Below are 26,820 nucleotides of genomic sequence, written 5' to 3' on the forward strand. Positions count from 1 at the left end.
ACCTGTGTTAAAAGATTCAGATACCACGAAAAACATATGAGATCCTCTTGTGAGACTCCTGATAGTCTTGATGTGCCCAGCAGTTGGGGATGAATGTGATGATTGTTGTCGGACTTAAGCGAGGTTTAAAATTGATGATTACCTTGGTAGATATATCATTGATAAATAGGAACTTATTACTAACCGCCGTAACTTACCTATAGTTTCAAAAATGAACCGCTCGTCGTGTGGCCAGTGATACGGCGGGCCGCCGGGCACGTACTGCAGGCGGAGGCGGAAGCGGTAGCGGGCGCCGGGGCGGAGCGGACTCGCCGCCCACAGCCCGTTGCCGTCCACCGAGATCGCGTCGTGCCACACGTTGCCACCCGACTGATTCATTTCTGCGTATTCCACTGCATACCTAGATGGATAATAAAATACAATTAATCATATAAGTCTATTGCCATTTGGTATTATTATTTCTGGCAACATGTATCAAAAATATCTAAATATACCTGCTGTAATTATAATTTGAAATAAACAACAACCATCCTACCGACTGCGCCATGTAATATTAAGATTTGAAATAAACAACAACCATAATATCTAGTTTAGTCTAAGAATGATTTATTCTTCTGTTCAGTCATAGACACAAAAACATAAAGGTCAAAGACAAACTAAATATACTCTAAACCTGCAGTTGTCATGAGGGACCTTTCCACGTGAATTGGATTCGATCGGTCATATAATTGCACTAAATATTTAATATACACCTAGGTACCCTTTAATTCAAACGTAAAAGCCAGCAGAGCCCGTAAATTGAGGGATGTGGTAGGAAAGCTTATGCCTATGCTTATGCTATAGAGATTAGATACTTAGTAACAATTGTCTTACTTGTGCAATTTATACGACGTAGGTGGTGGCCATAAAACCAGCAGTCTATAAGCTTCAGCTGTCTTGAGCGCGATGGGTGCCGGCAGAGGGTAGGTCCTCAGTTGCAGCGGCGAGGAGTCCGTGGACTGAGAGCTGTGGTTGGACAGCGCGCGCACCCACACGGTGTATAAAGTTGAAGGCGTTAATCGAGTCATGTTCGCGCTGCCACCCTTTGATACCTCGAATGTGTTGTGTTCTAAAAAAGGTAGAGGTATAAAAGATGTGCTTCGAAATAAGTTATGGTACCATCACGCGCCGCGATTGTTGCGCCATTTAGGGTGGTAGTTAAATTGGTTGTTCAATACTTACGCTATAGAATTTCCAATTTAGCAAGAACCCTAAATGGCATAACAATCCCGTGTGGTGACTATACCTATGTAAAAGGAAAAAAATCATTATAATTTATATAGATTCTCTTTGACACCAAAATTAAAAGTTAGTTTACCTTTAAATTTGTGTTGTTCGGAGGCGTCTTCGGTCCTCCAATGCAGCTCGTACCAGAAGCCCGGGTCCGGCTTCCACTCCACTCGCGCCAGCACCGGACTTAACACTTTAAACGTCACTCCTTTTGGGGCAGTGGGAGCTACAAGTTGGCAAACATATCTCTCATTACACTGGTCGTTATAACACTAATTAAAATAAATGTTTATGTTTGTGGTATATATTCTTTATACGTAGGTAAGTAAGGTATGAAAGTGCTAAAAACTGCTTCTATAGGCTTAAGATTCTGTACCAAGTTCGGAATTACTTATCCATAGACCTCAGAACTACTCTATGCGAATCACTGATATTATCAAAACTTAACTATGCTGACACAGTTGTAGGTCCCCGCCTCTTATCTCACACAAAGAAAGTGATTCAGAGAGTCCAAAATGCCTGTGCACGTTACTGTTTTATAATTCCACCAAGAACTCACATAACTCCATATCTTAACCGAAGTTATCTCATGAACATGGAATCTAGGCGCTCTCTCCACTTTGCTTGCCTACTGTTCGGGATTGTGAAATCTCAAGCACCTCGATACCTGCATGAGAAACTCCGGTTTTTGCAGCGCCAAAGGATACCGCCTACAATATTTTCTGCTTGGCCTTAAGGTTGACTGGTAGAGAATGCCTCATGGCATTAAGTTCGCCTTTTGTACATTAAGTTATTCTTTTGTGCAATAAAGTTTTAAATAAAATAAATAAATAAAGGATATCTACACTTCTCATGTGTCCCAAACACAAAACTGCAGCATTTCGTGGCAGTTTTAAGTACACCGCCACAAAATGCTGGAACAACCTACCGCCACCTTTCAAGCAATTAACTTCCTTGCAAGCTTTTAAAGTAAAACTAAAAAGTTATCTTCTATCTAAGCAGAAAGTAGTGTCAGAGTAAACAAGACAAGTAATTTCGAATTTTAGGTAGGTACTGTTACTATTTATAGTTTGTCAAAGGTCTGTTTCATTTCAATCATAGACAGAGAGAATCATACTATCTTTGTCTTACACTAGTACTAGCACCCAAAAGAAAAGGATGAGTATATATTATTTATTTATATTATGTATATAAGTAACACTTTGTAGGCCATGCTAGTCATACTATCCCTTTGATGTCAACTGCTTCATTGTCGCTTCGCTATTTATCGTCGTAATTATTAGTTACCTATAGTTTTATCTTAATAACTCTACTGTAGCTGGTAGCTGCGCCCAACTACGCTCCTTACAGGTGTTCACGGAAGACCAGCGTCAGGTACTACTTCAGTAGGACCCGGCATTATGCTGAGTGTTCACCTTTTTCAGTGTAGGTATAGTTACAGTGTACAAGTTAGTTATAAGTGTTATTTTTTATTTTCCTTTCTTTCTGTGTATGTATTGTATAACTGTGTACTTATACTGAAATAAATGGTATTCTATTCTATTCTATATACAATGAAAATAATGCAAAAATTGCCTCACCTTCTGCAGCAGTTTGGAACACGACTGGTAATCCTGTGATAGGTTTAACCTCGTACAGCTTCTCATAATAGTTGGTCGCCTCCACTGTAATCGTGTACTTTGTAAACGGTTTTAAGTTCGGTATTGTTAATTCCGTCTTAGTGGTCGTTATAAAAGGACAGAGCTCTTTATTACAAGTCGATTCGTTTAAAGTGGGCAAGCGATAGTGCACCGTGTATTCTGTCGAGGGCATATTGTACGTATCAGTGCAACTGGTTGGTCTCCTCACAGGAGGTAACCGTAGAGTTATACTACTCGCTGTAGTCGATATTACTTGCGGTACTAACGCTTGTGGTTCTGCCTCAGCGAATAGACACTTATTTTGAGGATACTGCTGTGTTCCTGGATCTAACGCCATTATCTTGTAACCGTGCGAGGTTTTAACTTGCTCAATCTTATTTCTCTTATGTTTATTAGTGTAGTAAATTATCTTATCTGTGGAATTGAACCAGTAGATATATTTGCTGTCGACTGTAATGGACATGGGGATGAAACCATACTTTTTCTTGTCAGTAGCATTGACGACAGCTCTGCAGCGACAGCCTTTCAGATCGGCGGCCATGATGCGGTGTACCCAGGGGTCCACCCAGTACAGCTCGTGTGTCTCGCCGGTTGTGTCGAGGACGAAGGTCCTGGCGACTTGGGGGCTCTCCGGGCAGTCGCAGCCGTCTTTCAACTTGGTTTCTTCAGACAAGTTGAAGAACTTTCGGATGTTTTTCCCGTCTGTCGTTGACGTCATTAATGTTCCTAATCCTGGATAGTTGCTTTCTTCATACCAGTACAGTGACCTAAAATAGAAGAATTATAAGTAAAAAAAAAAAACGGCTGTGGGTTGTACGGATTCCAAAAGCAGACGAAAACATTGTTGTAGTCTTATAACGAATAATTAGAGTCATGTCAAAAAATTGTGAGAGCTGTCCCTATGAAATTGGAAACACAGTTCACAAAGGCAAGTCCACAGCCGGAGCACTAAATAGCGACTTATTTCTCTTATAGGACCGGCCATGATAAGTGTGACGGTCAGCATAAATGTGCTTAAACCTTTGAGAACAGTCATTATTATTTTATTTTCGAACCCTAAAAGACAACTTACCTCTGCGAAGGAACGACCTGTAGACTGTAGATGGGGTTCTTGGAGGCGAACAGCCAGCCAAGCCTGGGCCTAGTGTTTATCATGGCCAGGTCGGCGCGGTACACTACGTAGCTCTCGGACACGGAGGTGATCTCGGCCTGCGCGTGGTACACCGAGCGGCTCACCCAGTCCGTGCAGATGCTGGTCGCTGTGCCGTTTATTGATGCCAACTGAAAGAAAAAAGGAGATCATGAATTGTCCCTTTGAACGCTAGCTGTTCATGTCAAGTGAGTGTATGGCGCTCTTAGGGTCTCCCCAGATATATCGACGCGCATTCAGCAAAAGCCGATAGGAAAAAGCTTTATGTCCGCGCAATTCCGGGGAACCATAATGGAGGCTATGGGATGTATATTCTGTATGCCTTGTCCAAAGCATTGCAAAATGGGCAGTATATTCCTATTCTAGAGAATGCTCTACAACAACACAACATTAGTTAATAAGGAATGCCTTATTAACTAATGTTCATTAAGCAGCGTACATGAGAAACTCTAAGATTTAATTTACGTAGTTACATCACTGTACACTTGATAGTAAACTAAAAAGAAGGCTTGGTAGACTGTGGACTGCTATATCCTTAATCTTTACTCAAATACCAAAAGTATCAGTTCAGAGGTCGGAAGTATTGTCTTACCTTAAAATGACCACTAGCGTTGATCCTCGAGGAGAATATCTCATCCAAATTATTCGCCCAATAGACCACATTCTCTTCAATAGAAACAGTGAAGTCCACAGGCGTCCCGGTGCTCTTCGGGATCGTCTCGCTCTCGCCAGAGTCCAGGTCGACGATCTTGAGGAACTCCTGGGAGGAGATCATCACCTTGGGGATCGGGCTCACGTGGTTGGGGGAGGCTGACGCGATGCTGGAGTAGTCGCCGTAACCGGCGTCGGTGTATGCACGGACCTAAGAAAATAATGCAATGGTCATTTTATTTGTTTAACACATTTACTGCCCCCGACGCACATGTGCATTCACCGCCATACAAGTTTGTGCCTAGGCCAGGCCCCTTGACAGTGAATGCGTTAAGATTGAAATATGAGACAGCTTTGATTAACTTTATTAAAAAACCGGACAAGTGCGAGACGGACTCGTCCACCGAGGGTTCCATGCTTTTAAGTATTTGTTGTTATAGCGGCAAAAGAAATACATCATCTGTGAGAATTTCAACTGTCTAGCTATCATGGTTCATGAGATACAGCCTGGTACCAGACAGACGGGATAGTGCAGTCTAGAGATGCACCGGATATCCGGTTACTATCCGGTATCCGGCCTATCCGGCCACTATTTTACGGCCGGATACCGGATAGTGAACGACTATCCGGCCGGATACCGGATAGTAGCATTGCTTAATTTCGGAGTAAACACATTGGATTTAAGAAACAGACACGGTCATAATCGTACTTGTTTATAATTTTAAAACAATTTAATCATTCCACTGACTTGCACGCGCACTCATTTCGAACCTAGAAATGAGTCCGCGCGAACGTTTACTAGGAAACAGGTCAAACCTGCAAAATACGAACCTGAAAAACCGAAATGTAGGTATAGTTCCGCTGGCCGAATATTCGGCGGTCGGATACCGGATATTCGGCCGATGGTCAGGCCGAATATCCGGTATCCGGCCAAACAACTATCCGTTGCATCTCTAGTGCAGTCTTAGTAATAGAGTCCCGTTTTTACTCTTTTGGTACGGAACCTTAAAAACTGTAGTGGGTGCGCTACGCGTACACTCACACTCCCTTAGGTTAGCCCTATATAAGCTTTTACATTACGTTATTTAAGACATTATAGATCGATACTCCAAGCAAGTCGTTTCATTCAACGTCCCACATCACATGGCGACCCTGCCAGTGCGGCCTTGTGCTGCACTGGCGGCGCGCCGCGCCAGCCAATTACGAAGAAACATCAAGACGAAAAATAAAAATAAATCAATTATTTAATTGACAAGTGAGCGAAATGTTAACACAACAGTGATATTGACAATTTGACAGTGCTGCAAAGTGGACAGTTTCAAATTTAACAAATATTATTATCAAAAATACGTCGGACTATATTATGAACATTTTTGGTGAATTGGTGTGGTGTGGAACTTAATAGAAATAAATATAGTGTTATACTAAAAAAAAGTGCCAATAGATACGTTCGACTAAATAAATTACCCATTAGAAATGACTAGAAAATATATATAAAAATAGGTAAATGCGTGAGTACGTTTTGGACAGTTTCCAATTAATAAACTATTTTGAATTATAAAAAATAAATAAACAAGTGGAAATTAACAAAATAGTGGCTGTAAAAATGACAAATATAAAATTGGACTTGTTTCAAAACAATGCGGGACTTATATCGTAGTGATGGTGTTGGTATGCTGCTGGGCGTTGTTCGTGTCGTGAGGCCGAATGATGGGTGCTGGGAGAAATAAGAAGGATTGGCACGCCAGACGAAAAATTGGTTCACATACATATTATAATTAAAATATTTCCATTCAAAGATTCCCATTCTATTCCGCGACAAGTATAGTTATTTTAATGTGAAGATTTTTTAACGTGTATGACCATACTAATGACCATAAAGTTATATAGAAAATAGTTCTAATTAATAAGGTGTGCTTGATGACGAAGCAACAATATGGTTAAAAGTTTGCTACATAATTATTATATTTCTTAATGCCATTTTTTTGATGTGTGCGCGCTTAAAAATAAATACTTATCCTTGTATCCTGAGCTAATAAATAAATAGTATGTGTACGCGTAGCGCACCCACTACAAAACGATCCGAAAGAAAAATAAAAGATACTGAGTACTGAGCTTCTGTTGTCAGGTTTAAACTTGGCCGTCTATCACTATTACTCTTTCGCCCCATTAACCTTTTCAACGTCATGTCAAACACAATTGCTGTCACTCGGACGACACGTCACCGAAGTGTCAAAACTGAAATTGAACTTTATGCATATGCACGTAGGTCTATGTTGCTGTGGTCTGTGACTGATTAATCCGTCTTTGGCGTTGGACCTGCGGTGCGGATATATCGATCAATGGCATCCAAAAGATTGTCGTAATACCTGGAAGTAGTAAGTGGCTCCGGCGGCCAGCGGTATGACGAGCTGCGTGTGGGAAGGCGCGAGGCGGGCGCCGCACGGGGGGGCGGGCGCGGCGGCGGGGGGCGCGGGCCAGCAGCGCGCCTCGTACCCGCGCACCACGCCGTTCAAGCGCGCCGGCGCCTCCCAGCGGAATATCGCTGACAGAGCGCCGCCACTGACCGAGGAAAAGGTATGATTTGAGATATTACATCGAAAACTTCATTTGGGGCGTTATCTATGAAAAGGAATCTTATTGTCGATGGAGCTTACGCCGCACGGTGTCCCGCGGCATTGTATTTATTTATATCGGAGCATCGTTAATTATGGCGTAAGCGCCATCGACAATAAGGTCCCTTTTCATAGGTAACATCACATTTTTGCACAACCACATAGATTGTTACACTGGGTCAATGACACTAGTGTTTCGAAAGCCTGATTTTCTTAGACACATTTTTGACGAAGTTTCTTTACATTTTGATTAATTTTAGTATAAATCAGGGACTTCTAAAGGCCCCTATACATATTGGGCCAACGCAGACCAGTCCAAAGAACACAGCGATGCGGTAGAATTTAATTGTAATTTGCTCCCTCTAACGAGTCTAACGCATACATGCGTCCCCTAGACTTGCCCTATGTACAGGGGCCTTAACATCAAAATATCAAAACACATCGTCAAAAATTGATAAACACTCTGATATTGACCATACTTCATCGAAGTCATTTGAAGTAACAGGGGATAAAAATGCCAAGCTAACGCGTTCACCTAGGTAACTACGGGCCTACCGCGTACCACGTTAACGTGTTGCCTTTCTGTCACACTTAAACAAAACCTTGGAACACGTCGAACGTGGTTCGCGGTAACGGTAGGCCCTGTGGTGTAGGTATGAGTGTGCCGTCACCTGGTGGTCCGCTGCGTGTAGACGCGCGGGCGGCGCGGCGGCGCGGGCGCGGCCTGCGGCGAGTGCCGCGCCGCGCGCGCCGGCGCGCTGCCGCCCCAGTGCGTGTGCGCGCGCACCGACACCTCCACCGAGCTGTACGCCTGGGTAACCGGTGTAGGTATGAGTGTGCCGTCACCTGGTGGTCCGCTGCGTGTAGACGCGCGGGCGGCGCGGCGGCGCGGGCGCGGCCTGCGGCGAGTGCCGCGCCGCGCGCGCCGGCGCGCTGCCGCCCCAGTGCGTGTGCGCGCGCACCGACACCTCCACCGAGCTGTACGCCTGGGTAACCGGTGTAGGTACGAGTGTGCCGTCACCTGGTGGTCCGCTGCGTGTAGACGCGCGGGCGGCGCGGCGGCGCGGGCGCGGCCTGCGGCGAGTGCCGCGCCGCGCGCGCCGGCGCGCTGCCGCCCCAGTGCGTGTGCGCGCGCACCGACACCTCCACCGAGCTGTACGCCTGGGTAACCGGTGTAGGTATGAGTGTGCCGTCACCTGGTGGTCCGCTGCGTGTAGACGCGCGGGCGGCGCGGCGGCGCGGGCGCGGCCTGCGGCGAGTGCCGCGCCGCGCGCGCCGGCGCGCTGCCGCCCCAGTGCGTGTGCGCGCGCACCGACACCTCCACCGAGCTGTACGCCTGGGTAACCGGTGTAGGTATGAGTGTGCCGTCACCTGGTGGTCCGCTGCGTGTAGACGCGCGGGCGGCGCGGCGGCGCGGGCGCGGCCTGCGGCGAGTGCCGCGCCGCGCGCGCCGGCGCGCTGCCGCCCCAGTGCGTGTGCGCGCGCACCGACACCTCCACCGAGCTGTACGCCTGGGTAACCGGTGTAGGTATGAGTGTGCCGTCACCTGGTGGTCCGCTGCGTGTAGACGCGCGGGCGGCGCGGCGGCGCGGGCGCGGCCTGCGGCGAGTGCCGCGCCGCGCGCGCCGGCGCGCTGCCGCCCCAGTGCGTGTGCGCGCGCACCGACACCTCCACCGAGCTGTACGCCTGGGTAACCGGTGTAGGTATGAGTGTGCCGTCACCTGGTGGTCCGCTGCGTGTAGACGCGCGGGCGGCGCGGCGGCGCGGGCGCGGCCTGCGGCGAGTGCCGCGCCGCGCGCGCCGGCGCGCTGCCGCCCCAGTGCGTGTGCGCGCGCACCGACACCTCCACCGAGCTGTACGCCTGGGTAACCGGTGTAGGTATGAGTGTGCCGTCACCTGGTGGTCCGCTGCGTGTAGACGCGCGGGCGGCGCGGCGGCGCGGGCGCGGCCTGCGGCGAGTGCCGCGCCGCGCGCGCCGGCGCGCTGCCGCCCCAGTGCGTGTGCGCGCGCACCGACACCTCCACCGAGCTGTACGCCTGGGTAACCGGTGTAGGTATGAGTGTGCCGTCACCTGGTGGTCCGCTGCGTGTAGACGCGCGGGCGGCGCGGCGGCGCGGGCGCGGCCTGCGGCGAGTGCCGCGCCGCGCGCGCCGGCGCGCTGCCGCCCCAGTGCGTGTGCGCGCGCACCGACACCTCCACCGAGCTGTACGCCTGGGTAACCGGTGTAGGTATGAGTGTGCCGTCACCTGGTGGTCCGCTGCGTGTAGACGCGCGGGCGGCGCGGCGGCGCGGGCGCGGCCTGCGGCGAGTGCCGCGCCGCGCGCGCCGGCGCGCTGCCGCCCCAGTGCGTGTGCGCGCGCACCGACACCTCCACCGAGCTGTACGCCTGGGTAACCGGTGTAGGTATGAGTGTGCCGTCACCTGGTGGTCCGCTGCGTGTAGACGCGCGGGCGGCGCGGCGGCGCGGGCGCGGCCTGCGGCGAGTGCCGCGCCGCGCGCGCCGGCGCGCTGCCGCCCCAGTGCGTGTGCGCGCGCACCGACACCTCCACCGAGCTGTACGCCTGGGTAACCGGTGTAGGTATGAGTGTGCCGTCACCTGGTGGTCCGCTGCGTGTAGACGCGCGGGCGGCGCGGCGGCGCGGGCGCGGCCTGCGGCGAGTGCCGCGCCGCGCGCGCCGGCGCGCTGCCGCCCCAGTGCGTGTGCGCGCGCACCGACACCTCCACCGAGCTGTACGCCTGGGTAACCGGTGTAGGTATGAGTGTGCCGTCACCTGGTGGTCCGCTGCGTGTAGACGCGCGGGCGGCGCGGCGGCGCGGGCGCGGCCTGCGGCGAGTGCCGCGCCGCGCGCGCCGGCGCGCTGCCGCCCCAGTGCGTGTGCGCGCGCACCGACACCTCCACCGAGCTGTACGCCTGGGTAACCGGTGTAGGTATGAGTGTGCCGTCACCTGGTGGTCCGCTGCGTGTAGACGCGCGGGCGGCGCGGCGGCGCGGGCGCGGCCTGCGGCGAGTGCCGCGCCGCGCGCGCCGGCGCGCTGCCGCCCCAGTGCGTGTGCGCGCGCACCGACACCTCCACCGAGCTGTACGCCTGGGTAACCGGTGTAGGTACGAGTGTGCCGTCACCTGGTGGTCCGCTGCGTGTAGACGCGCGGGCGGCGCGGCGGCGCGGGCGCGGCCTGCGGCGAGTGCCGCGCCGCGCGCGCCGGCGCGCTGCCGCCCCAGTGCGTGTGCGCGCGCACCGACACCTCCACCGAGCTGTACGCCTGGGTAACCGGTGTAGGTATGAGTGTGCCGTCACCTGGTGGTCCGCTGCGTGTAGACGCGCGGGCGGCGCGGCGGCGCGGGCGCGGCCTGCGGCGAGTGCCGCGCCGCGCGCGCCGGCGCGCTGCCGCCCCAGTGCGTGTGCGCGCGCACCGACACCTCCACCGAGCTGTACGCCTGGGTAACCGGTGTAGGTATGAGTGTGCCGTCACCTGGTGGTCCGCTGCGTGTAGACGCGCGGGCGGCGCGGCGGCGCGGGCGCGGCCTGCGGCGAGTGCCGCGCCGCGCGCGCCGGCGCGCTGCCGCCCCAGTGCGTGTGCGCGCGCACCGACACCTCCACCGAGCTGTACGCCTGGGTAACCGGTGTAGGTATGAGTGTGCCGTCACCTGGTGGTCCGCTGCGTGTAGACGCGCGGGCGGCGCGGCGGCGCGGGCGCGGCCTGCGGCGAGTGCCGCGCCGCGCGCGCCGGCGCGCTGCCGCCCCAGTGCGTGTGCGCGCGCACCGACACCTCCACCGAGCTGTACGCCTGGGTAACCGGTGTAGGTATGAGTGTGCCGTCACCTGGTGGTCCGCTGCGTGTAGACGCGCGGGCGGCGCGGCGGCGCGGGCGCGGCCTGCGGCGAGTGCCGCGCCGCGCGCGCCGGCGCGCTGCCGCCCCAGTGCGTGTGCGCGCGCACCGACACCTCCACCGAGCTGTACGCCTGGGTAACCGGTGTAGGTATGAGTGTGCCGTCACCTGGTGGTCCGCTGCGTGTAGACGCGCGGGCGGCGCGGCGGCGCGGGCGCGGCCTGCGGCGAGTGCCGCGCCGCGCGCGCCGGCGCGCTGCCGCCCCAGTGCGTGTGCGCGCGCACCGACACCTCCACCGAGCTGTACGGCGGAATGTTGCCGTTTTGTACTTCGAGCCAAGGGACATCGATGGTTTTCTAAACGAGAACAATAAGAACATACATTAAATTACTCCGCTTTAAAATGAATAAAACATACCGATTACAATAAACATTTTGTTAAAATGTTATTATCATGAAGTTGTCCGTTTGCCTGGACACAGTCTTGTCTCTGAATTTTCATTCCTTGTGACTACCTTTCATGTTTCACGCAAGCATTACAGTACTACATATGCCATTGCTTATGCTGGGGCCGTGTAGCCAAGATTACATCATTTATCGACCTCCGATCGCGAAGCAAAAATGTATAAAGAGAGAACGATGTGAACGAAAAGTCACATGATTATTGTTTCGATTGGTGTTTTCTATAAACGTCACTAAGATTGGCTCCCAGGTACAGCTATTAAAGACCGGTGAGACGACATGTACCTCAATTTTGAGAAGGCCCGAGAAGTTGAGCCCGACGTCGTAGTAGACGCGGCTGTTGTTGACGTTGACCTCGGCTGCCGGGCCCCAGGTCACGTTGAACCGGTCCCACAAACCCGACACAGCGATGGATGACGCGTTGATGGTATCCGGAATGGCTATCAGGGATTCTGTGGACACAAATCATGGGTCATGAAATATGTTTATCCGAATGCGAATGTTTCTCCGCTCCGAATATATTGACTTAAATAAACACTCAATTTCGCTCACTGCTGTACACCTACGGAATACGGGTTAAATGAAGAGCGCAGAGTTCCATTCCGCGAAGTGTGTTGCGTGGCGTCAAGTTTCCACAAGATTTGTGCAGCGTGCACTGAAGCCTGAAGCCACATGCACTGCTCGTATGCGTTTGTATTTGTTTGACATGGACAATGCCGCCTAGCTAGTCTAGCATCCACTCAATTTGCACAAGTCCAAGGGCCACGGAACACGCTACGACTACTACGATGTAAGCTCGACGCTGACCGATCATCCTTCCTACATTTATTTTAAATCATGCACGCGTTTCGCACTGACCACTGTCCTTGTGTCGTGTGGGATCGCGCACGGCGATGACGTGCACGCGCGACACCAGTTCCGCCGTGTTGCGGCCCTGCAGGTCGGACACCACCGCGCGCGACGCGTCCGCCACCCACACCAGCCGCCCGCTGTAATAGCAGAGCGAGCCCCGCGTGGCTGTGCCGTCCAGACGGGATACCAGCGAGCCCGAAACCTGACAAACGAGACATAATAATGAGCTATAGGAGCATTCCATGAAATTGTCTACCGATCGTCACGTATAAACGCTAATTTTCTGAATATTTGCAGGTATGAGTTTCCTTTTCTTCAAAAATATGCACAGAAAAATAATCACCTGCTTTAAATGCCAAACAAAAGTTACGACACAGGAAATAAAATGCGTTTGTACGGGACAGCCCGTAGAATGCTCCTATTGCTTTTCCGTATTCTAAAGTAAGGCGATATAGTAACGTCGAGTGGTCGAGATAATCGAAATGTAACTCAATAACGGTCAGGTTGTTTATAATTGTTTATCTTGTTTCGTTGTCATAATCTTTTCAAAATTAAAAATTTTATAAATTAAAAATAAAATAAAATTGGACACAAATCGACCTAGTCCCACATTATACACAATAAGGCCTGCAAAAAATATCAACAAACCTCATTAACACTCTGTGAGATTTGGTCTGCAGTTCTTGCGCGATGAAGTTCCGATCCGTCGTAGCTTCGCACCAGCCAGTACAACCATTTCTTTTCAAGGTCAGCTGTGAGACCCATCACTAAAACAAAATATACCAATGACATAACACGGGCTCCATTACTTATCCATTCAGCCAGGGAGGCAGGGTATATTGAATCCAGCTAGGTGCACAGTATACGCAGTTGATAGTATAATAGTCCAAACTGGGCTTGGGCTAAAGAGGCAATACATTGGACTTTCAAGAACTTGGAAGGCTTTTAAAAAACATGAATACGACTGGTAGAGAATGCCTTCTGGCATTAAGTTCACCTTTTGTACATTTTTTTACTGTGCAATAGTTTAAATAAATAAATAAGTTTAAATACGAGTACCGAGTATGCGTTTGAAATGGCCACTACTTTTTTTAAATCAACCAAGTCCAACCATACAACCTACTACCTTCTTTCGTTCTATTACTCTATACCCTAGCTGCCTAGCCGTGATGATTATTTTTGGGTCATTGGAGACAATGGGGACTGACACTTCATTAAAGTGCTGTTGAGGTTTTCCTTTCGTGATTTAGACCAGGAGGCATGTTCTTACCCTGTTTCCCGCTAAATAATTGAGCCGGATAGTACACCATACGTTTCTCGCCATTGAGCCGTGCAGCTTCCACGGCGTGCCCCGTGTTCCAATAAATGTACGCTCCCAGTGAATCGATTGTCAGTTCTTTCGCCACTGTGACTATGGGGACTGGTTCTCGGTTACTGCCGTCCAAGTTTCCTCGAGTGATCTACGGGAAGAAACCAAATATGAGAAGAGTTTATTTATTGTTGCTTGCTGATCAATTTGAACCTCTCTCTATAGTTTGTTTTTTTTTAGCATTAGAAATAAGATAAACTATCTTGATGTGTCTTTTAATTGAAAAACACATTTTAAAAATAAGTTACGGCAAATATGTAACAATTATGAATCTAACACGATCATTTATATCCTTCTGCTTTCATAAGTAATAGTTATTGATTTTTAAAAAGCGTTTTACAAGTAAAGGACATGTCAAGATCGCTTACCTTCTTTGAAGTTCTTTCTAATGCTAAAAAAAACTAACTATAAATAAAATATTGAGGAGTTTGAATATGATATTTTGCCATGCGGAAGTCATCGATCGAAACTCGAAATCGATCCACGAATTTAAAGTTGGAAGTTATTCTAACCCCAATCAGTTTTGATATGAAGCAGTCCCTTCCGCTAATGTGGTGCCTACCGTAATCATAAGTCAACCTCTGTTTTCTTTAGAAACCAACCGACCAATAAACAGTCGACTTACCAACTGCTGCTTAGGATTGGACCAATAAATCCTCTTGCCGACCCAATCCACGGCCAGGCTGCCGACGTTCTCCATGTTGTTCATGAAGCCCTTCTCGTGGGACGTAGTGTTGTACCACATCACGGTCGACACGTTCGTCACTAGGTATAGGATGTCTCGGTACCAGGATATATCGATTATGTGGATTTTCTTTAGATGTTCCCTGGATAAAAATGAGGTGGAATTATTGTATTGCAAAGACGATTTTATACATATAATATAGAGACGATTGAAGTCTAGATCATGCATTTTAGACACCGGCTGGCATTTTACCTGTGTATCAATGTTTGTAAGTTGTCTCCGGTCAAATCAGTTTGAAGTAGACCATCCGGGCCAGACCATACTAACGTGCTGTTCAACGTTGTAGGGGAAGACGCTAAGGTCTTACCAAAGAACACTGATGACCACGGGCCTGTAAAATAATTATAAAAGTCTTTGTATTTCTCAAAATTAATTTATTTTCAAAATCATATATTCTGAGGAACTGATCACTATTAAAATAAATAATTGATAGCTGTAGTTACTAATTTACCTGTGCCCGACTGTGTAACAGCTGCAACTTTTATGGTATAGTTAGCGTCTTGCTTTAGATCTTCAACAACATACATAGATCCATTTATGTTTTTCCTGAAATAAAAGGGATATTTGGAACGTAATTTTAATATTAAATTTACAGAATCATGCATAACAGTCTATGTTACGTTATAATGAGTATTCGAGAACAAGAAACAAATATCAAAAGAGATTATCGAGAAAGTATAAGTAGTAAGTGGAGTAACCTGTCTATAATCTCCCCACTGTCCACATGCTGTAACTGCAGATGAAAGGCCCACTGCTGCCACGCGCCGCTGCCCTGATGCCCCAGCAAATGCGGCGGCGACCAAGACACCTTCGCACGAGTTATCCCCATAACACTTTGGACTCCAATCGGAGGATTCACAGGCACTGGAATCGGCTGACAACACGCGACTAACACTTGACGTGTGGCTATCTTTTTAGTGTTAAACACTAATGGGTATTCGTTGTGGAAATAGTTGTCGCTGCCTTTATGGTATTCTTCTGTTAGCATTTCTTTGCCGTTGGTCCAATAGAAAAGGCCGTTCACGTACGCTATGGAGCGCGTTGACATGAACATCGGTTTTTGCATGTTGTGCCGAAAGTCCGATATTTCACGTCTGTGAACAAGTAAATTGACTTGTTTTATATTTTGCTGTAGGTCTACAGATAACTACGGATTATAGAAATAAATCACCTAAAAATAGTACCTAGAGAAAATATATATTTAGGTATTAGTATATCGAAAGTGTGAGTTCTGTTGTTCATGCTGGACACTTTGAAGGCTTTTTATAAATCCGCCACCGATTTATTTTAAAGCATAAACTGACTCACAACTTTGCGTATTTAAAAGACATATAAACAAGATTGCTTTGTCCATTTTGAAACGACTTACCCGTCGAGCGATACAGCTAACACCGTGTTTTGCCTAAGATGAGCCACCAGCAGCCTGAAGTCCTTGTGGTCCACAGTGAAGCCGCCCAGGTGTGCGTCCGGCACTATCCGCTCGGGCGGGGACTCGTGCCGGACCCCGTTCGATATGTCCGCGAGGTCTAGTCGATATAGACCTCCGCGTTCTACGCCTCGGAGAGCCCAGAAGAGATACCTACAAATGTAACAATAAGTGTACTGTAGCCTAGCCTATTTCTTATTGGAATGGCATTCCATAATTACGTGTATTCTAAGATTTCATGTAGCCTTTGGGCCCTTTGTTTTGGTATACATTTTCAGTAAACTTATAAGATTTTACTCACCCGTTGTAGGCATCCACCTCGAAATGGATCGGCGGAGAAGTGAACCCAGACAACGCAACCAACTCGTTTTTACCATCGAAATCGCATCTTAAAATTTCCCAGTGTTCTGACCACTCCTCCTTCCCATGGCGCACCCTCCCCAGCACATACAGGTGTCTGTTCAACCAATCGACCGACAAGTCTAGGGGTTGGTAAGCCGTGGTGTCGGGTGTGAGGATCGGTTTTGGAGTGGTCTTGTTGCTAAGAGAGCTTCGGTAGACGTAGCCACTGGATACGGAGACGAAAAGGTAGTCTCTTGAAACGTCGAGACCGACACCTGAAATATAAACTTTTAGTTCCTGCATATTATGTAGGTACCTATGTTAGATAGTTTTTAATGATATAACCGATTAAGGGCCTCTTGATATGGCGGCAGCGATCGGTGCGCCTAATTAAGAAGAGATACTCATTACTGCCAAGCCACGAAAGGGCCTTAAGAAGCTCAAGTCGATAGAATAATTGATAAGACCAGCTCACCTGTTATGGTGTGATTAGAGTCGGTACTGAAGAGCTCTACCGGGTCGGATAGCATGTCGTTGGCAGGTGCAGCTAAGATGTTCTGCTCTCCGCCCAAAATCAGTATCGGCTGCTGGCTAGTAACAGCTGAAATCAAAGAACATCTTTAATAATATAGAAGGAATATCCTTAACTGTGGTATTGAACCAAATCAATTCGGTGTATGGTGACCAATCGGCGGACCTGAGAGGTTTTGTATGTAGCTACATAGGTACTTACATGAGGGTTGAGCTGGTGTGGAGACATTGACAAAGGCCGGAGGGCCCTCGCCCTCGGCGTTGGCCATGGCCACTGACACCTCGTACATACGTCCCGCCGCCAGATTTTGGAACATGTAGAACAATGTGTAGTTGGAGGCTGGCATGTCCTGTGGATTAAACGAGTCATCCTCATCATACATTTTTACTTAGGGCCATTGCACCATCCAACGTCAAACGGTAGTGGGTTATGGGACTTGCCATACAATAAAAATTAGCTAGCGTTATAATGGTGACACACGATGTAGTCACTACATGGTTCGTTTTTTTTCGATATTTCTTTGATAGACGCGACGTAACACTGATAAAAAGCTTCGTTTCATTTGATGAGGGCACTTCAATTCAATGTTACCGGTTTACTCAAGGCAGTGGTAAATATTGTATTCCTTACTACCAAGCCGATAGGGCCTTAAGGGAGCCATGTCGATAAATAAGAGCTGGAAGAAGGCCATGTTGACAGAATGACAAATCTATTACTCAATTGTTCCGGTAGACTCTGTTCTGTTCACGACTGCTCCGAGCAGTAATCATGGCACAGTCTAGCAAGCGAAGTCTTTCGAGAAATGGAAAAACATGATTCTAACATCATCAGTTTCATTAGTTTCTTGGTAATGGTAAAGTTAACCTTTTATCTGTTTATTTTAACAACATAGATGGTAATTAAGGCGCCGTTAAATCAAAGTAATCAATTGAAGAATATAGTGTTAGTGAGCTAACCGGAACTACATACACGAGGCGATTTCAGTTCGATAATGTGATTATAGTGGGTCAAATGCGCGGTGAAGTTTTGACCTATTGTACCCCTAATAAAGTTGTAGGCGCATGTAGGATAAACATGTGTAGATGTCTGATAATAAACTAGGCAAGATTATACAGTTTATAAGAACATTCAAAAATGTAAATTCCAATTTGGAGGGAATAACGAGTTAAGACTGGACCCGAAAAATGGAGCCGGGTATGTCCTTAAACTACGTCCAAGACCACCGGTGGACGGGCAGCAGCGTCCTTCAAATTCGGTGTACTCGACTGCGATCGCCAACCCGCCTGCCAAGCGTGGCGATTATGGCATTCACCCCCCCATAAGGGGGAGGCCTATGTTCAGCAGTGGACATCTTATGGCTGAGATGATGATGATGATGATGATGAACAAGTTAATAACAGAGTTGATTTAACGTCCAATGTAGAGGAAAAATAAGAATTACTCACTCCAGAGTATTCAAAAGTCTAATAAACCCGAAAAATATCGTTAATTAGCTTACCTCTACATAAAGAGTGTTGGGCAGACTTGAGTTGAGATCCGAAAGCCGCAGCACGTACGAGATGAGCGGTCCGTTGGGGAACGCGCCCGGCTCCCAGGAAATGGCAATCCTGCTAGAATCCGGCGCGGCAGCTCGTAAGGCGGAAGGCGTAGAACTTGGCTTGCCACTCGAGAGTGTCGAGATGACGACTGACGGTGCGGAGTATACTGGCTCGCTGGCGCCGCTGCGGCCCGAGAGGAAGATGGCCACTCGGAACTGGAGAAAAGTTGTTTCATGTTGTGAATAGGTGGAACAAGTCTAGAGCGCGCCATGCGAGCCACAAGCAATGTTGTTATCCGACCAATGATAAAGTAATTTAAAATGGCTTGGGTTTATCAGATATATCGGTCATACGAGCGAATTATTAAATAAATTTGTATTTGGATTTGGGAACAATCTTGCACAAATCAAAGTAGCCCCAAACTAAGCATAACTTGTAGATACTAATGGGCACAAAATGACGACATACAAAGTTAAATAGATAATTACTTAGATACATAGAAAACAATCACAGCTTAGGAAAAAATATTTGTGACTAACACAAATAAATGCACTTACCGGGTTTCGAAGTCAGGACCTCCGTCTTCAAAGGCAGAGTCACTACCGCCAACTGCCTAGGCTAGGACTGCAAAATCCATTTACTTTTCTGGCTAAAAGAAAACTTACCCTATATTTCGTGTAAGGCCGTAAATTCTCCACATGAATAATGGAGCGGTCCGAATGACTAGAATTGGAGTAGTACTGCCAGGTTCCGGGCAACTCTTCGTAGCGCCACTGCACCAGGTAGCTTAGGTTGCCGAGGGTGGGCGCCTCCCACACGAGGGAGAGTGACGTCGCTGTTAAACTGTCTGCGACTAGCGCTGGGGCCGGAGGAGTGCCAATTAAGTCTGAAATGTTGGATAAAGTTAAGCAAGTTTTAGTTATACAGCAACCATCGCGAACGACAATCGGAGCGTACAGCGTATAGTGTTGCGTCCAAGGGATTTAGGCCAAGTACTAAGGCCACTCGTCTATGTTTTCATTTGTTTAACGTGGTTGCAACCGAGATGGGTAAAAACATGATCAAACGTTGGCTGATAGCGTATAACACTCGTAGAAGGATGGAAAATTATTATTCGCCAATAGGATTAATTTACTAACGTATTTAATTTAATTTACTGCGTTGTTAAGAGATATGTGGACTGACCTCTTAGCTTTTGGAAGTACGAGTTAAGAGCTTCGATGCATCCCATGACACAATATAGCTCACGGGAGACTACCGTTTCGGATGTAACATTCTGAAAAAAAAACATTTAAAACAGCAATCAGCAGTCAGTAAATGAATGCTCAAAAAACGTTGTAGAGGGAAATGCTAGGAACACAATTTTTGACTCCGTAACTTTGTTTAGACTAGTTAGGAGGTAAACATATCAAAAGTCCCCGGCTGTAGCCCCGGTGCTGCGGGGTAGAGGGGGGTAAGAAGGTCGAATTTTTCGGTTTTTCATTGATATCTTGGAAACTTTGCATCTTAGCGACATGACTACTAAGACAAACCGAAAGCTCATAAAATTAGTTACAAGTTTTATCTAGTCAAGTTTTTCGATATCTTGAATAGTTTTTGAGATACCTGCTCTTGAAAGTTTATTTAGGAATTTTAATTTTATCTTGATATCTACATCAGTGATGCTGTTAGGCCATGTTTGGTATCATTTTCGTATAAATCAGGGGTGCTGAATTCATTTATGGTATCACATTGGCACTATTCCGAAGTAAAACCAAAATTTCAAAAAATATATTTTTTTATAATCCCTCTTCACGCTTAAACCGCTGAACCAATTTCGTTGAAATTTGGTATAGAAATAGTTTCAGTCTCGACACAGGACATAGGATGGTTTTTATAACCAAAAGCATCTTTTGAAGATGTGAAAAGTGGGGTGGAAGTTTGTATGAGGAGTCAATAACCGCTGAACCGGTTTAGGTGAAATTTAGGATGGTATACATCTGTGATTTAGATGAAAATGATACCTAACATGACTTCAAACTTTACCTTAAGCAGTATTTACCTCAGGAATTCAGTTTCGTCGACGAAGTTGAATTCCCCCCCATACTCCATTTCACAACTTTAAAGGATGATTATTGAGATATAAAGTATCTTATGTCCTGTCTTGGGTTGCCTTAAACGGTGTATCCCTACCAGTCTGCTCTGACTTCCGGTACCTTGGGTCATTGATCCAAGGTGACGGAAACATCGACCGAGACGTGAAAAATAGAATAAATGCGGGATGGATGAAATGGCGACAGGTCTCTGGAACAACTTGCGATCCACGAATGCCCCTTAAACTTAAGGGGAAAATATACAGAACGATCGTGAGACCTGTTGTAATGTATGGATCAGAATGCTGGGCGACGAAAGTAGCGGATGAAAGAAGAGTGCATGCAGCGGAAATGAGAATGCTGAGATGGATGTGTGGAGTGACGAGAAAGGATCGGATTAAGAATGAGTATATAAGAGGAAGTTTGAAAGTAGCTCCAGTAACGGAGAAAATGAGGAGTGCTAGGTTGTCGTGGTATGGGCATGTAATGAGGAGGGATGAATGCCATATAGGCAAAAGAATGTTAGGGATGAATGTTGATGGACGGAGAGCGTATGGTAGACCCAAAAAACGATGGATGGATTGTGTGAAAGAGGATATGAGAAAGAAAGGAGTGAGTGCTGAGGACACGAAAGACAGAGGAGAATGGAAGAGAAAGACATGTTGTGCCGACCCCACATGACGTGGGATAAGGGCAGGGGAAAGAAGAAGAGATGTCCTGTCTTGGGACTCGAAATATCTGTATACCCAATTACAATTAAATCGGTTGAGCGGTTTAAGCGTGAAGAGGAATTTAAAAAAAAAGGTATTTGTTTAAAGTTAATATGTTTTTTCTAAGGAATGGTGTCAATGTGATACTAAAAATGAATTTAACACCCCCGATTTATACGAAAATGATACCAAACACGGCCTAGCAGCTTCACTAATGTAGATATCAAGATAAAATTTAAAGCCCTAAATAAACTTTCAAGAGCGGATATCTCAAAAACTATTCAAGATATCGAAAAACTTGACTGAATAAAACTTGTAACAAATTTTATCAGCTTTTGGTTTGTCTCAGTAGTCATGTCGCTAAGACGCAAAGTTTCCAAGATATTAGTGAAAAACCGAAAAATTAGACCTTCTTTCCCCCCTCTCCCCCCCAGCACCGGGGCTACGGCCGGGGACTTTTGATATGTTCACCTCCTAACTAGTCCAAACAAAGTTACGGAGTCAAAAATTGTGTTCCTAGCATTTCCCTCTATAACTTCTTATTTCTTGGCCTAAATAAATCATTATCCGAGAATACAAAACAACTAAAAAAATTAACAGTAAATTAACTTACACATATTGTTTGGCAAGAAAGCTCCAACCCTTGTCTCCACAAACTGCAGCCCAGCGTGCACTGAAAAACATATATTATACTTATATTACTTATTATCATACCATAACATAAGTATCACAAAGAAATAACAGTGTCTCTTGAAAGGTCGGGACTTGGACTCGGTTATACGATCGGGTACACTAACTTTGCTCTCTTGTTGCACAAAATAATCATTGTGTATTTTTTTACAAATACCGACCACATAATACAACATAAGCAATTAAAATTTGAATACCGGTGCCTACCGGTGGGTTTAAACTTCTCTTCCACTCACCTAATAAAAAGGCACGAATACAAAATCGAGGAACATAACTAATATTTAAACGAGCTAAAATAAATGTCACGGTTTAATAGTGCGTGTAATAAGGGTTGTCCAAATGAAGGAACGGGGTTGAAAAGGCAAAAAGTCAACAACCGTGACCAATATTAGATTAGGAGGAGCCGTAAAATAGTTCCAAATTTACAACATGGGCTTGTAGGCTCAATCTTTGGAATTTGGAATTATTGAAAACTTTTAATTTGAGTATCCGGGTACCTATGTTTTTTCTCTGGCAAACTTAAAGCCAATTTAGGGATGTACTCAATGCAAGAAAAATCATCTTGTGTTCACTAAGTACCTAAATTAGTTTGATACTAATGGGTAAGAATTTCTGAACAAAATGTCTGGTTTTGTTTTCTATTTTAATTTTGCTTAATTTTACATTGTTTATTTACTGTCGGTACCTAAAAATTAACTAACGTGTCGTACCAACACATTGAAATTCTAACTATCATGTAGTTTAAATAAAATTAGCGTCAATTTTGAGAGAAGATAAATTTGGACGATGTGTGTAGTTTACACCAATTAGCTGCTAATGGTACGGGCTCTAACAAAATTAGGCACCGCCCACCGATGTTCATTATTGCTGTTTAAGCTATCGAAAATGCTCATTTTAACTAAACGACAAGGCAAATAATATGATGGATCCTAGTTTCTGACGTCATGTTAGTTGACAAATGATCATATGTGTTAATTGCGACATGAGTTTAGGGTAGTTGACAATACATATATACCTAATTACCTGGTAGCTACAGGTAGGAAGAAATAGGACAAAGACTAGATAGCATTGCGGGTTTCATAGGCTTAGTTTGATCCAGGGAATGATAATTAATGCTGAGTGGTGTCGCCTAAGGCAAAAGTGTAGGGTGTTACTGTTTCCTCTACTATTTTATATTCGTTTTGTAATAATAAGTACCTACTTATATTTTGTTCTGTCCTTGCCTGCAAAGTTGATCAATTCTAGGAATTCTGTCAAACTAAAACGCTCAGATGAAACTATCAAAAGATCATGAACTTAACATGTTTGGTCTGTTTATATTTACGAATGGATGCTTTCATGTGTTTTGTTCTGATTTCGCGTGTTTATGTCTCACACGTGTTCATGTATGTCTGTTAAACAACGGGCCCGGGACCAGACTCAAGTGCTCAGCAATTTACAAAACATTTTATCTCAACAGTTAACTTGTCTCCAGTTAATTGGCTTGAAGATGAAGATCCGTAAGAAGTATGGAACATGTATGTTTCACTTGAAGCAGTGCGTATGGGCCGAAATTTTTTAAAAGTCCCTTCTATTTTGAAGTAAATTCTTATCAGTTCTGTAGACAACTACATCGATAAGGGGCGGTTTTTTGCTTATATCCATGAACTTGTTTAAGTTTACTTCTTTCTCAAGTTCGTAAATAATTCTCACGTCTCTCGAGCGTGAAAGTAAGACGTAGTAATAAAAGGAGTTTGTAACGGATTTTCACGGTCGGGTGACGTCCTTGTCCTGCACCGGACGCAGGTTCACTATCGGAATCTTGGACGCAACCTATTATTATATGCACCTGACCGAGTCAAGGGTTCCGTAAATACAGTTATGGGTGAATCCTTAGTTCCTTACAGATGTGACAATATTTAACCCTATCATTAAAGTTAATTCAACATGAAAGGATGTTACCTACTGACTGATGTTAGGCATAGTGAGTGGTGAGACTATATACATATGGTCAATTTAAGTAACAGTTTACGCATTTTAACTAAACGTTTAATAAAAACAGGGCAGGATAGTTAATGCAACCCTTGGCCACTGTGGGACTATGTTCTTTTATGCTCTTGGGATATTTATTATCATTAACTAGCTGTGCCCGCGGCTCCGCTCGCGTGGAATTCGGTTTGTGTCAGTAAGCTGCTAAATATATAAAACATAGTAAATTATATTACGCTGTATTTTTTTATTTAAAAATTATAACATTAATTTCCTGCATGATAATTTCTAATAAGAATTCTGTCTTATTGTTTCATACTTTTTAGAGCGCGATTTGTAGTAGTCCGACTACGCCCGACACTTTTAGTATAAGGATGCCGAAGACGCCAAGCTTAGGAAAGCGTACAGCGCGGCGTGTACGTCGGGTTACGCCCCACGCTTTGAGTATGAGGGCGCCGGAGGCCGGGCTTTGGAACGCGTACAGCGCGCCACGTACGTCGGGCTACTCCCGACGCTTTGAGTATGAGGGCGCCGAAGGCGCCCGGCTTTGGAACGCGTACAGTGTGTCACGTACGTAGGTCCATCCCCGACTCTTTGAGTATGAGGGCGCCGAAGGCGCCCTGATTTGGTAACCATACAGCGTGTCACGTACGTCTCTTTTAGTATGAGAAAGTCGAAGTCACCTGGCTTTGGAGCGCGTGCAGCTCGCCACGTACGTCGGGCTACACCAGATTCTTTTAATATGAGGGCGCCGAAGGCGCCCGGCTTTGGAACGCCTACAGCGCGCCACGTACGTCGGGTTACGTCCGAAGGTTTGACTATGAGGGCGCCTTCGGCGGCTAGCTTTGGCAAGCATACAGCGTGTCACGTACGTTGGGCTACGCCCGACATTTTTGTATCAGAAAGTCGAAGTCGCCTGGCTTTGGACCGCGTGCAGCGCGCCACATACCTACGTCGGGCTATTCCTGACTCTTTTAGTATAAGGGCGCCGAAGGCGCCCGGCTTTGGAACGCGTACAGCGCGCCACATACATCGGGCTATGCCCGACTCTTCTAGTATGAGGGCACCGCAGGCGCCTGGCTTTGAAACGCGTACAGCGTGCCACGTACGACGCTTTGTGTATAAGGGCGCCTGCGTTCAGCGTGTCACGTACATCGGGCTACGCCCAACACTTTAATATGAGAGAGTCGAAGGCGCCTGGCTTTGAACCACGTGCAGCGCGCCACGTATATCGGGTTACGTTCGAAGGTTTGACTATGAGGGTGCCTTCGGCGGCCGGCTTTGGTAAGCGTACAGCGTGTCACGTACATCGGGTTATGCCCGACGCTTTGAGTATGAGGATGCCGGAGGCGTCCGGCTTTGGAACGCGTACAGCGTGTCACGTACGTCGCGCTACGCCCGACACTTTTAGTATGAGGGCGCCGAAGGCGCCCGGCTTTGGAATGCGTACAGCGCGCCACGTACTTACGTGGGGCTACTCACGACGCTTTGAGTATGAGGGCGTCGAAGAATTATTAATCGGCTTTCACGACCCTTCATTTTGATACCCTACTCGATAGGTTTGCACGCTATTTTTTTCTAAAGGTTGCGTAATATGGCGTATTAAGTCTGCCATATTGGTTTGATAACGACGTCACATACACCCGGGATGACGTAAGGATTCTAGTGATGTATCGTTTCAGAAGTTAAGGTGGAATAAAGAAACTGACATAAATAAATACATATATACCTACATATGGCTCTGTGCAATGAGGGGCAATTAGAAGAAGAAAGAAGAAAATACATTTATTTAACGCCACAACATATTACACATAGAAAACAAAGACATACAGGCATAAAAAGCATTGGACGCTAAAATAGGACCCCACTCAGCATGATGCCGCGGCAATCCGTGGCGCTGGTTTTCAGTGGGGACCTGCCTTAAAACTATGAGACGACAACACATACGCCAGCGACACACAAAAAACAGACATTAAAAATGTACCTATACATACTGAACAACAACAAAAGAAAAGAAAAGAAAAACATACTAATAACATATAAAAATAACCACACTGAATTTTAAAATATACATCAAATTAAAAAAAAATATTAAAAACAAAAACTGTAACCTAAAAACTTAAAAAAAAAAATTAATTTACTGTCGTTTAATTTTGTTGTATTATTAAATCAACGTAATTATTCAATTTAAATTTAAAAGTGGAAAAATTACTGTCTTGGGTGAGACTTTGGGTGTTCAAGTCTCACCCAAGACAGTAATTTTTCCACTTTTAAATTTATTCTAAGCTTAATAGCATCGTTCGCAGACGTTTCTGCTTGTTAAAAATTAAAATTATTCAATTTGTTGATATCCGTACCCCCTCATCTAAACTTAGAGTTAATTTGGCAAAATCCTTCCTCGGTGGCTTATTCATGTCACTACGTATTAAATTCAGCGCCATCTGTTAGTTTTCCAGGGTACTCAATAGTGGTAGCACATATTTGAAAAAAGTTTGCCCCTCCTTCCTAAGTAGCGACATAAGATTCAGGGGCAAACTTAAATCAAGCGGGTGTTGTGGCTACCCCCTCTTTTAGGGGTTGAATTTTTATAGCCTATAACCTGGCCGGAGATTTTCTCGACAGATTAGTAAAGTTTGCATCAAAATCCGTTCAGCCGTTTTCACGTGATGCGCGTTCAAATAAACAGACAAACAGATAAACAGATAAACAGACAAACAGATAAACAGACAAAAATTCTAAAAACTGTTGGAACGTGTTCTGTTATCGATTCTAAGTATCCCCAGCCAACTTTTTTTCAAATATCTTCCATGTACAGACTTTTGACCCTCTTCAGCTTTATTATATGTATAGATAACTAGCTGTGCCCGCGGCTCCGCTCGCGTGGAATTCGGTTTGTGTCAGTAAGCTGCTAAATATATAAAACATAGTAAATTATATTACGCTGTATTTTTTTATTTAAAAA

The 26,820-nt window shown here is 46.3% G+C and overlaps 1 protein-coding gene across 1 annotated transcript in view; it reads right to left on the minus strand.

Annotated features, from left to right (window-relative positions):
* The window catches only part of LOC134667889 (proto-oncogene tyrosine-protein kinase ROS), a 61,466-nt gene that overhangs the window by 10,852 nt on the left and 23,794 nt on the right, over positions 1-26,820 (minus strand). The window contains exons 3-26 of the mRNA XM_063525285.1: positions 21,814-21,873; positions 19,604-19,694; positions 19,084-19,304; positions 18,379-18,633; positions 17,082-17,229; positions 16,824-16,949; positions 16,308-16,623; positions 15,950-16,159; positions 15,279-15,674; positions 15,032-15,126; positions 14,773-14,911; positions 14,461-14,662; positions 13,737-13,926; positions 13,115-13,233; positions 12,473-12,668; positions 11,900-12,066; positions 11,322-11,509; positions 7,080-7,272; positions 4,652-4,921; positions 3,982-4,190; positions 2,850-3,676; positions 1,358-1,495; positions 874-1,108; positions 198-400 (exon numbers count right to left, since the gene is read on the minus strand). Coding sequence (XP_063381355.1) covers positions 198-400; positions 874-1,108; positions 1,358-1,495; positions 2,850-3,676; positions 3,982-4,190; positions 4,652-4,921; positions 7,080-7,272; positions 11,322-11,509; positions 11,900-12,066; positions 12,473-12,668; positions 13,115-13,233; positions 13,737-13,926; positions 14,461-14,662; positions 14,773-14,911; positions 15,032-15,126; positions 15,279-15,674; positions 15,950-16,159; positions 16,308-16,623; positions 16,824-16,949; positions 17,082-17,229; positions 18,379-18,633; positions 19,084-19,304; positions 19,604-19,694; positions 21,814-21,873 — 5,194 coding nt within the window. The remainder of the gene's footprint in view (positions 1-197; positions 401-873; positions 1,109-1,357; positions 1,496-2,849; positions 3,677-3,981; positions 4,191-4,651; positions 4,922-7,079; positions 7,273-11,321; positions 11,510-11,899; positions 12,067-12,472; positions 12,669-13,114; positions 13,234-13,736; positions 13,927-14,460; positions 14,663-14,772; positions 14,912-15,031; positions 15,127-15,278; positions 15,675-15,949; positions 16,160-16,307; positions 16,624-16,823; positions 16,950-17,081; positions 17,230-18,378; positions 18,634-19,083; positions 19,305-19,603; positions 19,695-21,813; positions 21,874-26,820) is intronic.

This window comes from Cydia fagiglandana, chromosome 10, assembly GCF_963556715.1.
Source record: "Cydia fagiglandana chromosome 10, ilCydFagi1.1, whole genome shotgun sequence".
NCBI lineage: Eukaryota > Metazoa > Arthropoda > Insecta > Lepidoptera > Tortricidae > Cydia > Cydia fagiglandana.